The sequence below is a fragment of the Bos taurus genome, chromosome 22, assembly GCF_002263795.3.
Source record: "Bos taurus isolate L1 Dominette 01449 registration number 42190680 breed Hereford chromosome 22, ARS-UCD2.0, whole genome shotgun sequence".
Classification (NCBI taxonomy): domain Eukaryota; kingdom Metazoa; phylum Chordata; class Mammalia; order Artiodactyla; family Bovidae; genus Bos; species Bos taurus.
In genome coordinates this window covers 58,852,776-58,868,862 of record NC_037349.1, presented here as the reverse complement: position 1 = coordinate 58,868,862, position 16,087 = coordinate 58,852,776, and the positions used below count along the sequence as shown (strand labels likewise).

General features: G+C 64.7%; 1 protein-coding gene across 10 annotated transcripts in view; it reads right to left on the bottom strand.

Moving 5' to 3' along the window:
* IQSEC1 (IQ motif and Sec7 domain ArfGEF 1) overlaps positions 1–16,087 on the bottom strand; it is a 211,252-nt gene that overhangs the window by 9,907 nt on the left and 185,258 nt on the right. For all 10 annotated transcript variants that reach the window (XM_059879678.1, XM_024982732.2, XM_024982731.2 and 7 more), the window contains exons 3-12: positions 14,483–15,714; positions 10,804–10,965; positions 9,293–9,415; positions 7,914–8,080; positions 4,897–5,036; positions 4,501–4,530; positions 3,588–3,713; positions 2,772–2,871; positions 1,114–1,275; positions 48–224 (exon numbers count right to left, since the gene is read on the bottom strand). In XM_059879678.1, coding sequence (XP_059735661.1) covers positions 48–224; positions 1,114–1,275; positions 2,772–2,871; positions 3,588–3,713; positions 4,501–4,530; positions 4,897–5,036; positions 7,914–8,080; positions 9,293–9,415; positions 10,804–10,965; positions 14,483–15,708 — 2,413 coding nt within the window. In that variant the 5' untranslated portion in view covers positions 15,709–15,714. The remainder of the gene's footprint in view (positions 1–47; positions 225–1,113; positions 1,276–2,771; positions 2,872–3,587; positions 3,714–4,500; positions 4,531–4,896; positions 5,037–7,913; positions 8,081–9,292; positions 9,416–10,803; positions 10,966–14,482; positions 15,715–16,087) is intronic.

Here is a 16,087-nt window from a genome sequence, read left to right as displayed (position 1 = left end):
GCCCCCCCATGTGTGCTGGGCAGGGGGTGGTCCGGCCTGGCTCTTACCCGCTTCCGAGAGGTCGCGCAGGGAGCTGCTGAGGGCGCTGCGCTTGAGCCCCTCGCCTCCGGCATAGCTGTCGTCCAGGCAGGCCCGGCTTAGCGTCCCGCCACCCGGCTCCTTCTTGAGGCTGGGGCACTGGGACATGCTGGGCCGCACGACGCCCTTCTGCTTCTCCAGCTCCGCTGCGACAGAGCACCGGGCAGTGAGCAGCAGGGCCCCGGCCCAGGGCAGGTGGGGGGCGGCAGCGGGGCCGGGCAACCCTCAGGAGGGCGACGCTGAGCAACGGGGGTCTGGGGGGAGGGGTGTGCTCTGGACGGCACAGGCCGAGCCGCCACCTCCAGGGTTGTTGGGGAGATGGAGGGGCGAGGTCATCTGGGGAGGAACTGGAGTGACCCCCACCCCCGCAACTGAGGGAGACCCCGCAGGGAGGCTGCAGATGCCAGAGCACCGAGGCCTGCAGGGAGCTCAGCGACTTGGGGGAAGACTGAATTCCTGGGTCTAGAGTGGAGCCAGGGTAGCCCGGCCTGGCCGTGGATGGAGGCTGGGGAGCGGGGGCTGCTCCTGTGTCCCCCGGAATGTGAACACTGCAGGAACGAGGCTCAGAGCCGAGCGGTGGTGGGGGTGGGCATCGCCAGCTTTCAGGGGAGCCGGGGATGGCCTCAGCCCTGAGTCCACCCGGTGCTCGGGCCCAGAGGACACCAATGCTGGCCACGCTCCGGTGCAGAGAGCTCAGCTCCAGGGCTCCGGACATGGAGGGGCGGGGGGACCAGGAACGCCGCGGCCTCCTTGGGGCCTGTGATGTGGTTCCCTGGGCAGGACAGGCTCTCACCTGGAGACCCCTGCCCACCCCCGCAATCCCCCAACTCCCATGCTCCTCCTGTGGTCTGGGTGGCGGGGGGAGGGGTGGTCGGTGGGTGCTGTCTGGGCACGTGGCTGTGGGAAGCCAGAGGGGCCGAGGCTCCCGAGTCATGGTGGCACCCCGGCGTCTGCCCACAGTCTTGGCCGCAGACGGGAGGCAGTGCCTGCGCCGCCCACCGCCCGCCCCACCCGGCAGCCACGACCTTGACCTACCCTCTATCCTGTGCTTCTCCATCTCCTGCACCTCCGCGATGGACTCCCGCAGGTCGTCGGTGAACTTCTTGCGGTCTTGAGGGTTGGGAGCGTTGAAGTTGATCAGCACTTTGATGTCGGCCCCTGGGACGGCGGACGTGAGCCGGATGCCGTTGGGGTAGTCTGCAGGGGAAGCGAGAGCACGGGCCTGTGCGCAGGCTCCCCGCCTCCCCTCGGGCCTGGCGTTCCATGGGGCTCCCCAGACGCGCCCCCTGGGGAGGACGGGCCCCACGGTGCAGGCCGCGGGGACCACCAGACAGCCCCCGGGCTCCCGACCGGGATCCACACTGCTCCGTGTTCAAGCCGGGCTCAGATCTGGCTGAGTGGAGGCAGGGCCCAGCCCTGGTCCTCCCCACCGGACGGGCCTGCAGCCTGGACCCTGAACGTCAGGGTCCTCGGTCACTCTGCCTGGGACATGAGGCTGGCCGGGTGCTGAGTCTGGGAGGAGACGGAGGCCGTGTTCCCACTCACCTGTCTGGTCACCTCAGGGGACCGTGCTCTCTCTTGCCTGGCCTCTGTGCCTACCCCGCCCAGCTCCCTCGGGGGACACTGTGGGTGCCCCACGGCCAACAGCATCGCCCACTCCTTCCTGCTCGGGGCCGCCTCCAAGCTCTCGGGGCTGTGGGGTCCTGGTGCCCCCTCTCTCATCAGTGGAAATCAAGCACCCATCACCCGGCATGCAACAGTTCTCGGCCCAGAGGACAATCCCATCACAGCTCAGACCTGCTTCAGGGCCGCGAGCTCCAACGCTTAGAGGCCTGAGCAGGTTTCCTAAAATCGGGAAGTGGGCCAGGGGAGACTGAGCAGCTTGGAGAGCCTGTCCACCGTGTGAGGACACGGGCCTCATGCACCCAAACGTAGCTTTCAGGAGAAGCCAAGGACAGCTGAGCCCTGCGTGACGATCTCAGAACCAGTTCAATAAAACAGAAAACAAAGTTCAAGCCGAGTCTAACGTGAGTGGGCTGGGACTGACCAGGAGCTGCCTGTGTGAGACCCGGGTGCCTGAGGTCCTCTGCCTGAGGACCTCGTCTAGTCGGGCTGTTCCCAGGGGGTCCCTGCCATCCCCACCCCTTCCCTGGGGGGCCTGCTGGACACAACAGAGCACGTGGCACCAGGCTCCCTGGGGGAAAGCAAGGCGGGGGCAGCCTTCCAGCCTGGGGGCGTGCGATGGCCCGAGATGTCAAACAGCCAGGCCACACGGCCGCCAAGGCCAGAGCATGTGGACCCGGGGCCCTGATGGGAACCTCGGCAGCCCCTCAGGCACGACCCTCGCCCGACTGGTGAAACCCACACGTCACCAGGGCCGTTTTGCTGGATGTCTTTCACCCACTCCAGTGCTCTCGCCTGGAGAATCCCATGGACGGAGGAGCCTGGTGGGCTACAGGCCATGGGGTCGCAAAGAGTCGGACACGACTGAGCGACTTCACTTTCACTTTCTTTCACTTTCACTCTGCCCTAGATGTAAACATCTTATTCCCTGCAAGAAGTTAACGGCAAAAGTCAACGTGAGCAGCCCCACGTCTGATGATATGAAATGCTCCCTGGTTACTCTGAGCCTGCAACTGGCCCTCCGTTGATAAAAGAGGGAACCCGAACGCCGGGCGCTGGGACCCACTTACACTGGTTTTCGAAGAGCAGAACCTGCATGCCGTACAGGGAGAAGGACTGCCGGAAGCTGTACGTCACTGAGTTCTTCTTCTTCTGGAAGATCTTGGTGACCTGGGGGCAGGCAGACACAGAGGCTGAGCCCCAGGCCCGCACTGCAGGGGCACCCCGGGGAATCGGTTCTCGCAGCCCCCGGGGCTGTGTTCTCCTGTGTGAGGACCCCTACCCCTACCCCGCCGCCCCGCAGCTCTGAGGCCAGCAGGCTCCTAGGGCAGTGAAGGGCCGGTAGGAGGGACACTCATGCCTGCAGGCCCCACGCAAGCCCAGCAGAACCCGCTGACGGATGAGTCGAACAGCGGAGGACACCAGGCCCAGAGGTCTGCAGCGACTTGCTCAAGGTCAGGGGCTCTTAAACGACTGGAAGCTGCGTGTCTGGACTCCAGGCTCGGGGGCCTGAGCACAGCGGCTGCTCCTTCATCGGGCGGGGACAGGGGCTGGGGGTCCCGGGGAAGAAGGCGGCTGCAGGACCATGTTCACCCCCAGGCTGCCTGTTTTGGGGGCAAGAGCTCAGCGTCCTCTTGGGGAGCCCCTCTCTGCCGCGTCCAGCCCTCCAGTCCTGGGGCTGAGACTCAGGCCAACAGGGTGGCACCACACCCGCCAGCTCCAGCTCAGGGAGCCGCGAGGCCTCTGCTAGCAGTGTCAGGAAGAGGCTCCCCAGAGGCCGAGGGGCCGGGACAGGAGCTGCAGAGGCCGAACGCTCCATCCTGGAGGAGGCGGCCCAAGGCGCCGGGGGTCTGCGCACCCAGCCCCGCACCCATGGGCCCACGTACCACCAGGAGGTCGTTGAACAGGAAGATTTCGCGCTGGTGCAGCCCAAGCTTCTGGGGCTTATTTGGGTCTGGAACCTCGAAGAGTCGGCAGTAGCAGACGAGCCGGCGGTGCGGCAGCGACAGCACCTGTGTGGAGGGGCCACGTCAGCCTGCACCCCGGCTGGGGACGCCCGCCGCCCGCCCCGGGCCCTGCTCCAGGGAGACCGCCTTCCCGGCGCTGAGAGCAGGGTGTGGGGCCCAGGTGCCCAGGGGAGCCTCCGAAGAGCCTGTCACGTGCGGCCTGAGCCCCCCAGACCCCGGGCCCTCCGTCCTGAAGAATCTCAGCCCCGGCGTCCGAGTCTGGGGAGCCGTGTGGGGACCCGAGCCAGTGATCGCCACCCCAAGGGGGTGATCCCCGCCCTCCGCACGCACAGCTCTCCAGGGCTGAGTTCGGCTAGCCGCAGGGCACGGGAGGGGAACGTGGGCCCAGCCTGACGCCGTCAGGGGCGGGAGACAGGACGGCAGAGTGTGGGGCCGGGGGAAGGCCGGGGGGGCCAGGTCACACGAGTCACGGGGGTCCTGGGCCCTGACCTGGCGGCCAGCGGAAGGGACTGGGGAGGCAGACCCGGGCCAGGTGGGCAGGGGGAGGGCAGGAGGCCTCAACGCCACCCCAAGACCATCAGTTCAGGTGCAGGGTCTTGGGGCCTGGGGACAAGCTCGACCAGGCCCAGACGAGATGCACGGAGACCATCTGCTTTGGGCCTGACAGCACAGCTCTCCCCGCAGGGCCGCCAAGATCCGAGGTGGGGAGAATTGTGACAAGCAAATTTCTCATCGCTACGGAGAGTGACTCGTGCAGCCGGAGTGGTGGGTCTGGGGGGCCGGGGGCTGGGGGCTTGCGGGGACCACGGAAGGGGAAGTGGAGGGCACTCACACAGCCGAGCCCGTGGTGCAGGGATCCGATCTAGGGGGGAAACAGTGAACAAACGACGAGAGAGGTTAATGCCCCACACACGCTCCGGGCCCTGGTGGAGACCCCGCGGGACACCCCTCCCGTGGCACCTCCCCAGCGCCCCTAGCGGGCTCGAGGGGAGCCCAGGGCACCAGGGAGCCACTGCACAGTCCGGGCCGCTGGCTCAAGCAAGGCCTCAGGCTCTCTTCGGAGGGACCCAGAGGGAAGCCGCTTAGACGGCCCTAAAGGTGGTGTAATTCACCAGTCCTGACCGGAGGAACCAGGCTCCAGCGGCATCGGGGACTGGTCTGGGGTCGCAGGGCGGGGGCTCCTGGGTGCCGGGTGGTGCTGCCCCGTGGCGGGCGCGAGGCCACCTACCGGCTTCTTGCCCACGATGAGCTTCTCCACCTTCTGCACCTGCGACACGTGGTCCTCGCTGGTCTTCAGCTCCCGCCTCCGGATGCGCTCGTAGATCCCGACGAGCAGCTCGCGCGGGATGTCCTCCCCGTCGTCCACGCCTGGGAGGGGACAGCGGCCGGCTCACTCAAGGCACCGCATCTGGCCCACAGCTGCTGGGCGGCTCCCCCGTGACGGAACCCCGGCTCCAGCGCCAGGCCAGCTCTGCCCCCGCTTAGCGAGGAGGGGCCTTCCAGCCACGCTCGGGCGGCTCTGTAAACACTGCCTCGCTCGATCCCGGCCGCAGCGCTGGGGGGCGGGCCCACGTCCTCATCTGGCCCCTTGTCAGCCTGACACCGAGCCTCTCTGAGCCAGGAGCCCTCCCCCACGACACAGGGCCCCCAGAGCGCAGCGACCTCACGGGGACAAGGGCAGCTCTAGCTTCCTCCCTCTTGGACAGCTCAGTGGGTCTGAGTGGCTGCTGTCCCATTTCTGGGACTCGAACCCTGGTCGCTCTGATGACACTCTCAAGCCTTTTCTGCTACACGGCCCTGGAAGTGGTGCCAGAAAAACCCAGCCCAGCTCAGGAGAGATGCGAGCCCCAGGCCTCGGTCCGCAGGCTCCTGGGGTGGCGTGCGGCAGTGGGACAGCTCGGCCCTCTGGGGGCTGTTCGGACCCGCCTGTCCCCTGCCTGATGCCACGCGCCTCAGGTGCACTGAGTGCCTTCGAGGGTCTGGCCCCTGGGGCGCGATACGCATCTCGGTTCTGCCTCCAGACTGCAGGAGAAGGGAACAAACCCGTGTGCCTGGTGGGGGACTGTCCGAGCGGTCCTTGTAGGGACGCCAGGGCAGTGAGGACTGTGTCCGCAGAATCGAGGTGAGCAGACGCGGCAAAGGCCCTTAGGTTTACGGCTGGGCTTCAACCCAAGAGCGAGGAGCCAAGTGGAAGGGGGGAAGCCAACTGCGCGTGTCCGCCTCTCGGGGAAGCTCTGGAGGCACAGCGGGACTCAGTGCCGACACACGACCTCTGGGGCTGGGAGGGGCCCCGCGGCGGACCTTCTGCCCTTTCTGGGTCTTTTCGGACAGTTTCCAGTTCATAGCAAAATTAAGCGGAAAGCACATCCCAGCTCCCCCACAGTCAGCAGCCCCACCAGAGCGGTGTGTTTGCTACAACTGGAGAAACCTACTCGGACGTGCCCCAGTCGCCAGAGGCCACAGGTCACGCGCGAGTTCCCGCGTGGCGGTGTCCATCCCGTGGGTCTGGACAAACGTGCAGTGACTCGTGTTCACTGTGACACCACCACACAGAGACTTTCTCCCGCCCTGAACACCCTCTGGGCTCCCCTCTGCACCCCTGCCGCCCCCGCCCACCACCAGAGCCCTGTCTCTGCAGCCTCGCCCCCGCAGGACGTGGCGTGGCTGGAGCCGGACCGCGTGCAGGCTTTGCAGAAGCGCCGCTTTCTCTTGGCAGTGTTCACTTAAGGGTCCTCCGCATCTTTTCCAGACTTGGCAGTTCATTTTTTGCAGCTCTGAGTAACAGTCCACAGTCTGGACGGACCAGGGCTCGTGCACCTACTGAAGGGCAGCTTGGGGCTTTCTGGTTTGGGCAACTGTGAATCGTGGGTTTCTGTGCAGAGGGGAGTTTCTGACTCATTCAGGTAAATTCCAAGCAGGGTGACTGCTGGGTCATGTGACTCTCTGGCTTCTAAACCATGTGACGATAGGACCCACGCAAAATATAAACATAAGGAACTTTCCTGGTGGTGCAATGGATAAGAATCCGTCTGCTCATGTAGGAGACACAGGTTCGATCCCTAGTCCTGGAAGATGCCATGTACTGCTGAGCAGCGAAGCCCGTGTACCCCAACTACTGAGTCCACGCTCTAGAGCCCGTGAGCCTGCAACTGCGGAGGCCCATGTGCCTACAGCCCGTGAGCGGCCACAGCGAGACCACCACGATGAGGAGCCCATGCACTGCAGCCAGAGCACGCCCACGCAGAGCAGCAAAGACCCAGCACAGCCAGAACCGAAACGCGTGAAAAAGTAAACCTGTGTACACACACACATACTTACAAAAAGAAATTCAAAGACAAATATCAGTAAAAGCAAAACACTGCTTGCCAGGTGTCCAGGCTCCCCTCCTGCCTCTCCCTGGACTCCCAGAGCCACTGGCTGCTGGTCCTGCTGGGCAGCTGAGCGATTCCAGAGAAAAGGCATGTCCAGTGTGTGTGCTGGGGTGGGGGCACCCTCCCCTAAGACGAACGAGCTGGGCATGCACTTCATGCAGAAGCGCTGGCCTGGCCTTGGAACTCCTGCCTCCTCCGACTCTCACTTGCTGCGTGACCTCGGGTGGGCCCCCCCTCCTCTGAACCTTCGAAGCTCAAGGAAGGTGGGGCAGAAACCCTGGGGTCCCTGGCTTGAAGACAAGAGGTCATCAGTGGGAAGGGCCCAGGCTCCTGAGACAGAGCCAAGCAGCTTGCTCTCCTGGTTCTGGGGTGCTCGGCTCCCACCCTGGGAACTAGGGAGACACAGCCACTCCTCGCCGTCGTCCTGGGATGGCGGAGCAAACAGGTGCACGAACTGCGAGGTCACGGATGTGAGGGTGGCAGGCCGGCAGGTGTGTGTCCCGGCAGCCCTGTTTTCCTCGAGCCTCCGCCCTCTGGGCTCGTTTCACACACAGCAGAGGCCCCAGTCCCATGGCTGAGGCGCTAAACCAGAGGAGGAACCGGAGCCCCTGAAGCTCCTGGGTCACCAGGAGCACGCAGCTCACAGCCAGCTTTCCCATGGGCAACAGGGCCACGGGGCCACCGTGGAGGCCAGACCGGAGGCTAGGGAGGGGCATGCTCAGAGGCCCCGGGAGCACCCGGCCTGTGGTCCCTCTGCCCTCTGGCCCTGCAACGGGCCTGGGCCCAAACCCTGCAGTCGTTCTGAGACCAGGCCTCACATCGCCCTCGGGACGGGCCACCCCCACCCTGCGCTGGCGAGGCCAGGGCGGCTCACCACGGAGGTTCTTGACGAAGTCCTCCAGCTTCATCTTGCGCTCGGGCTTGACGTTGGGGCTGTACATGTCGGTGTTGAGCAGGATGATGGCGAAGGCCAGGATGAAGATGGTGTCGGGGTTCCGGAACTGCCGCACCACCCCGGGGTTGCAGATACAGTACCGCTGGCTGGGGTGGGGCGGGGGGGAACTTCAGCCAGGGCAGGAGGCCAGCCCACCCCTCGCCCCGCAGTGGTCCCAAACACCCGAGGCTGGTCACTCGTCTCAGAGCCTCTGTGTCTGCATCGGGTACATGGCGAGGACTCCCAACTAGCAGAGCTGGCCCTGACCATCTGCCCATCTGCTTGCCATGGGAGTCAAGTCCCCCCTGCCCCCCAGCTGGATGGCGGCTGTTCGGGCCCCCTCAGAGTGCTGGCTGCTGGGAGGCTGTGCCCTAAAGACATGGTGTGCCCTCTGCCCCGCCAGAGTGGGGATGGACCCGCCCCGGGGCCCTCAGGTGACAGGAGCCTAGGGCTGCAGTTCAGAGGGCGGCCCAGCTCCGGCTGGTTTCAGCCCCTGCTGCTGCGGCGCCTTTGCTGTGGCAGCTGAACTAACAGCCTCACTAACACACGGCCTCCAATACGCCCACACGCCTTCCCAAAGCCCCCTCCACTGGCGCCCTTGTGGAGGGCTGGGCGGTTGGGGCAGGGATGGAGAAGAGCAATCAAGAGGAGCATGGCAATTTGAGCTCGCAGGCTGCAGCCATCAGAGCTTAGACAACATGGGCTTCAATTTTCTCTTCCCTGTCAAGAGCTGCCCCTTCCAGGAAGACCTCCTGGATGGAAGTGTCTGAATGCTCCCCTCCCAGGGCCTGGGGTCTCTTCTTCTGCGGCCCCACCACCCATGCAGAGACCAGGGGGCTGGGTCTCCCACACCCAGCATGGGGCCCAGAGCCCCTACATGCAGTGTGCACAGTCCCAGCGTGCAGGAGGGCTGCAGGGACAGCTAGCCTCGATCACAGGCTCTCTGGGGTGCCAGGCACTGGGCTAAACGCGCCCACACATCCCGAGTGGTTTACCTGCCCAACCACCCCAGGGTAGGTGCCGTCATCATCCCCCTCTGCCGGTGAGGACTGAAGCACAGAGCGGTTAAGTAACAGCACAAGGTCACACAGCCGGCACGGGGCGTGTGTATCAGAACTGGGCTCTCTGTGTCTCTGAGAGTCTGCCCTGCAACGATGCTGACGGATTCGGGAGCCCCAGCTCCATCCGAGGCCCCAGCTCCAGCACCGGGCCGCACGGTGCCTGGCACCCAGAAGGGGCCCCCTGCCCCTGAAGGGGGATTCTGCCCTCGGGGCCCCGGCCTCTGAGTGGGGCCCCTTCCCCGCCGGCCCGGCCCGCACCTGAAGGCCTCGATCAGCCGCTCCACCTTCTGCGCCTCTCCCTGCACCCGGATGTGTGCCTGGAACTTCCTCAGGGCCTCGTCCAGCTCCATGGCAGAGAAGTCCATCTCGTCCACCACGCAGCTGGAATGAGAGCCCGTGGCGGGTCAGCGACCCTGCCCCCTCCCGCTGGGGGCCAAGGGCTCGGAGCAGGGAGGCCCGGAGGGAGGCTCTCCTAGGCATTTCCGAGGGGTGTCCAGAGGGGCGGTGCCATTCCCACCCGCTGACCCGCAAGGAGGGCAGAGATGGGGAGGCCGCGGGGGGCAGGGGACTCTGGCCACGGCCCTGCCCCAGCCTGACTGGGACCTGAGTAGAGAAACTGGGTCTGCACCAGGGACCCTCGAGCGACCACCCAGGGGGGCTGCAGAGGTCCCAGTGTCCACTCCCAGGGACCCCGTCCACTGGGGTGATGCTCCGAGCACTCTCAGCCATCGGGGCAAGGGGCAGGTGGGGCCCCACAGGGAAGTCTGCTGACCAGTATTCGAGGAGGATGCCTGGGGGCAGGGGAGGGGGTCTCGCTACTTCCTGAGGCCGCCGCTATTTTCTGATCTAAGGAGAACAATGCCCGGATTTCCTACAGACCAGCAGCGGCTTGGAGGAGTGGGGGTGGGGGTCGGCTAAGGGCCGGCCGCAGGCCAGGAGCTGGGCTGGACGGTCGTCTTGGGCCCCACTCACGGGGTAGCTAATCAGCTCTCCTTGGACGGGCCCTCCCTGGTTTCAAAGGAGAGGGACAACAACCACACTATGGTGGGGGGCGCTGGAGCAGAGGGGCTGTGGGGGGAGCAGCCTGGGGGCACAGGCTGCCTCTCCAGGGTGTCGGCGTGTCACCGAGTGCAAAGCTGTGTGTGTGCTTTGACCCTGTGCCTGGCCCACCAGCTGGGTCATCCATCCTGTGCAGGGCCTGGGTGGGCACCGTGCCCACGGCAGGCCTGGAGCCATGCCCCAGGTCCCGGCCAAGGACACCCGCTCTGAGCCATCTACTGCTGGCTCTGGCTTCTCGTCTGTGGAGGGGACTATGGACCCCCAACACCCCCTGAGGGTGAAGTGGGGACAGGGCCTGTAACAGCGCCCACCCAGCAACCACGGGCCCCAGACACGGAGCCGTTTCTCTCAGGACAGTCGGGGAGGGCGGCAGGGGGCGGTGCAGGACATGCAGGCAAGCCTTCTCAAAGCTGCCAGCAGTTCCCAGGGGCCAGAAACCCCTTCTTCTGCGGGGTCTGGGGCTGCTAGCCTGGTGGACCATCAGCCCATCTCCCAGCAGGAGAGGGAGGAGGACAGGGCCCAAGCTCGGCTGGCTGCCGGCGCCGCACCCAGGATGGCAGCACGGAGGCCGCAGGACCAGGGCTGGGGCCGGCCCTGCTGGACGGGGCTGGAGGTGCCCGGGGTCTGCGTGCATCTGGGGGAGAGGTGGCGGGACCCCCGCCCGACTGGAGGTGCGCGGGGCCGCATGCGTCAGGGGAGGGGTCACTCACTCGAGCACGTCGCGGTTGAACTGCTTCTGCCGGTTGCCCAGGAACTCGCCGATCATCTGCCGGCTCAGGCCCTTGCGCTGCAGCAGGAAGTGGGCCACCCCCACCGGTGTGTCGGGCACGAAGCCGCGCTCGATGAGGTACTGGACGCCCTTCTCGGGCTTCCTGGCGGACGAGAGACAGGCTCAGCTGGGCGCGTCCGCCCCTGCCCGCCTCCGCCTCCATGGCACTTGGTCCTTTCCCAGCCTGAGTCCACCACCCGGGGCACCAGGACTGTCCAGGCCCCGCGCCCAGCCTGGGCCAGTGAGGGGCGCACACAGCGGCCCCACCAAGCATGCATTGGCCGCCCGAGGACAGGCTGGATGGCTGGCACCCGGAGGACCCCCACGCCAGCTCAGCCCCCACACCGCCCCCGCTGCCCAGGTGCCTGACGTGAGCCGCGTGGCCTCCCAGGGCCAGGACCACCCTTGTGGGACGGGTGTGTTAACACAGGCGGTGCCTGGAATTCGGTGCACAGCAGGTGAGCACCTGAGGGATTACGACAAACCTCCAAGACACCAGAGGACACGGAGGCCCAGAGCTGGCTCCCGCTGCGGCCAGGGACCCAGGCAGTGAGCCAGCAGGCCGCTCCCTCGGACCGGACCTCGGGGCCTGGTGCCGGCTTGGCTGACCTCACGGGAAGGTGCCCGTGATCAGAAGAAATAGGGCGGGAGAGCAGGAGCCTTGGACGGGCCTGGAGCCCGAGGGGCACTCTGGGGCGTGGCGGTCAGAGCCGGGGCTCCCTGCGGCCGCGTGCTGATGGCAGGCCCTGCTCACTTCGTGTTTCTACGTGTGGGCAGCCTCTGGCTGCGAGGGGACCCCGCTATCTGTACCCCGGGTGGCCACACGCCCCAGCCTTGTGCCCGAGCTTGGCAGGGAGCGACCTGCTGGGTCCTGGTGCAGAAGGGGTGACCCAGGGTCCCCGTTCCCGCCCGGCCACAGGTGCTGATGTGCGGACGGGTGACACCGCCTCCCTGTGGGCGAGGCCGCACCTTCGACAGTGCGCTCTGCAGCTGCGGGCCCGTCCTGGGACCGGCCGCTGAGCCCCTGCACTGGGCCCAGCAGGCAGCTGCACGGACTGTGGTCACCAGCAATCTGAACTAAAACAGTGCCTGAGGCCCGGCCTCACCTCTGCCCCTCGACTTGTAAAGGGCTGAGGCCCCCCAATCACAAGGGCTGCAGTGAAAATCCTCCAGGGGTTTCCACAGTCTTAACGAGCTGATTCCACAATCAGTGTGGAAGAGTAACTGCCAACAAGAGCCAAGACCGCTGTTTAAAAGGACAAAAGAGGGTTTTCTGCCCTAAGAAAGCATGTAAAACCCAAAGCCTGATGTGGGCACAGGAAAAAACAGAGCCCCCGACCACGAGTGTGGAGGGAGCCTCACGAGGATCTTTGATCCTGTTCACAGACGCGGCCAGGCCCCCGCACAGGGCCGGCCTGCACGAGGTGTTCCGTGAGTATCTGCCAAGGAAGCGACAGGATCCCAGCACAGGCCCCGCTCCGGAGGAGTCACACGGGACTTCAAGTCAACAGAGAAAGGACAGACGACTCAATAAACTGTCTGCGAACGACCAGCTAACTTCCACCGATAATAAAAGCTCCACTCCTCACCGGGTACCACTCTCTAAACCAAACATCAGGCAGACGTACCAAAGGATATAAAACAAAACCACGACAGTCCTGAGAAAATATTGTGAACCAATGTGATGACCTGGGGTGGAGTCTCTTAAAACATAAAAAAAAAAAGCAGCACCCAAAGGGAACGCCGATAAACGGACCATGTATACAGACAGACGGGGAATCATCCTGTGTGTGCTTGCAGCTAGGTTATGTGTCAACCACATCTCAATAAGGAAAAAATGTAAAAAAGAACTGGTAACTTCTGTTAAACGAGCAAAGCATAAACAAAGTTAAAAGATGTATACTTAAAAACCACTGAACTAGACACTTCACAAGGACAGATCTTATAGTGTGTGGATTCCACTTTAGAAGTTTACCAAACGGGCAGCCAGTGACAGGAAAACATTTCTGTAATTCCAAAGAGTCAGCATCCACCACATATAAGAGCCACTAGGAAATCAAACCAACCTGGACAGCATATCAAAAAGCAGAGACGTTACTTTGCCAATAAAGGTCCGTCTAGTCAAAGCTATGGTTTTTCCAGCGGTCACGTATGGATGTGAGATTTGGACTGTGAAGAAAGCTGAGCGCTGAAGAATTGATGCTTTTGAACTGTGGTGTTGGAGAAGACTCTTGAGAGTCCCTTGGACTGCAAGGAGATCCCACCAGTCCATCCTAAAGGAGATCAGTCCTGGGTGTTCATTGGAAGGACTGATGCTGAAACTGACATTCCAATTCTTTGGATACCTGATGCAAAGAGCTGACTCATTTGAAAAGACTCTGATGCTGGGAAAGATTGAAGGGGAGAGAAGGGGACAACAGAGGATGAGATGGTTGGATGGCATCATGGACTCAATGGACATGAGTTTGAGTAAACTTTGGGAGTTGGTGATGGACAGGGAGGCCTGGCGTGCTGCAGTCCGTGGGGTTGCAAAGAGTCAGACATGACTGACCAACTGAACTAAACTGAAATGAATTAAGGAAATCAAAAAGAGAAATAACAGAAAAATAGGCAAAAAATAAGAACAGGCATTCTGTAGAAGGAAAAACCAAAACAGCCAAAAGACACAAATACGGATACTCCACCTAAGCAGCAGGCAGGCAAATCCAAAGTGAAACAAGAGACACTATCTCTACGCTTGGACTAGGGTGGGAGACAAGGCTGAGTGCCGTCCAGGATGTGGGGAAATGGGTCCCCATGTCCAGCTGCAGGCTCTACTTCAACGAACAGCCACTGGACGTCCCTGGGTCCGGCCACCAGCAGTAAACTGCGTGGCAGCGTCAGAACAGGACAGTGTGCGTGGCCCACGCCCAGGGGATGTCTGCAGGGGCCAAGGGGACGGCAGGGAGGAACGGGCTGGACTCTGGGCCCGGCACTCTCTGAGCTCCTTCCACACGGGCTCATCTCCAGCTCACACCCCGTGACTCACACAGATGAGGCCGCTGCGGGGGTCGCACCCACGGGGGACACACAGAGAGGAAGTGTGAGGACCAGAGTCACGCATCCAGACATGCGAAGGGAGGCTGGTATGTGGCCCACGGCAGAGGGCCGGCAGCGCCAGGAAGAGTCCAGAGACCAAGGTGCTTGGTCCAGGCAGGCAGCTCTTCTGGCCCCCACCTATCCACCCGGCTGGGACTTCCGGGTCAGGACACGACGCCTGCCAGGGATGAGGGGAGCTCGGGGGCCCCCAAGTCCCCCCAGCCTCCCCCAGGAGGGTCTGAGACGCCTTGGGACTGGCGGGGCCCAGAGCAGGCAGGCGGGCTCCAGGGACAGAGTACAGGACAGCCTCCCTGCTCACGCAGTGTTCCGGCCGCAGCCTGGGGGCAGACAAGAGTCTCGAGGGCTCCCTGGGTGCCCACGATGGCTCCGGGATGCGCGGTCCTCAGCCGATCGAGGGCCAGGGATGCCCCCCTCAGGGGCCCAGCGACCCCTGGCCCCGCGGCGCCAGGCGCTCACTTGTTGAAGAGGTTGCCCACCACCCGGGGCCCGACGACCCCGGCCCCACGGCGCCAGGCGCTCACTTGTTGAAGAGGTTGAGGCCGATGCGGTAGAGCCGCTTGCGGATGACGTCGTTGCTGAAGGCGGGCGAGTCCCAGCTGTTGCGCGTCTCCTTGTGGTAGGTCTGCTTGCTGAGCGTCTGCTCGCGCAGGCTGTCGCGGGACGACGACTCCGAGCTGCAGTTGATGGTGTCGTTGGAGTTGGACGTGCTGTTGAGACTGTCATTGTCGCCGTCGGAGTAGTCCGACTCGGACTTGCTCTGCCGGTTGGCCGAGCCGTTGATGGCCAGGTGGGCATCCAGGGGCCGCGGCGGCCGGGCCCGCAGCTCCGGCTCCTCCCGGGGGAGGCCCCTGGGGGGCCCGTGGGGGCCGTGCTTGGGGCTGCCCTGTGGCCCGCCCAGGCCGCGCTCGTAGGCGCTCTGCCTCTTGAGCGAGCTGCGGTCAGAGCGGTCGCTGAGGTCGGCGGAGCTGTCGCTGGGCGGCTCGATGGTGAGCAGGGGCAGGTGCTCCACGCGGGCCCGCGGCTCCAGCGACGGCGTGCTCCGGCAGCTGGTGTCCGTGTCCCCCTTGTCGTCCTTGTGGGCCAGCGCCCAGTAGTCCTGGGCGGCGGCTCCGGCCCGCAGCCGCAGGTCCGACTCGCCGCTGGACGGCCGGCACCCAGCCTGTGCCGCAGGCAGCGGCGGCGACAGCTCGTCCTCATCGATGTACAGGGTGACGTCGCTGTACGAGGCGGTCATCTCGTCCAGCCGGCGCTGCTCGGCCGCGCCGTGCAGGCCCGACGAGGGCTCGGCGGCAGGCGTGGGCGCCCCCTCCACGGCGTGCAGGCTGCGGCAGTTCAGCGCGTCATCAATGGACTCGGCCAGCGACTTCACCTGCCGTGAGAAGGCATCCTCCAGCTCCGTGATGGCGTCAGCAAAGTCGCTGGCGGGTGCAGGGGCCTGCAGGGCGGGCGGGGGCGGCGGGCCCAGGTCCCCGCACTCGGCCGGCCCCAGGGAGCCCAGCGGGGAGTCCCCGTCGGTCACCGAGACCTGCTTGCCCTCGAAGAAGGAGCTGTGTGCCTTCTCAGGCCCCTCGAAGGACAGCTGCACCCTCATGTTGGACAGCACGATGCGGCGAGACAGGCGCTTCTCAGACATGGAGCTGCGCAGCCGCTCGAAGTTCTTGTTCATCTGGTACTGGCGGAAGGCTGTCTGGATGGTGCGGGCCGCATGCCGGGTCACGAGGCGGCCCCCATACTTCCGTTCTAGCATCTCCACCTGCGGGTGATGGAGAGGAGTGTGAGGATGGCCCGGCCTGGCCTGGAGGGCAGACCGTGCCCACAGGGCTCCCAGACCCAGGAACTGGCCGGGGGCTGTGCCCACAGGCTCCTAGACCCAGGAACCCGCCGGGGGCTGTGACCATAGGCTCCTAGACCCAGGAACCCGCCGGGCGCCGTGCCCACAGGCTCCTAGACCCAGGAACCCGCCGGGGGCCGTGACCATAGGCTCCTAGACCCAGGAACCCGCCGGGCGCCGTGCCCACAGGCTCCTAGACCCAGGAACCCGCCGGGCGCCGTGCCCACAGGCTCCTAGACCCAGGAACCCGCCGGGGGCCGTGACCATAGGCTCCTAGACCCAGGAACCCGCCGGG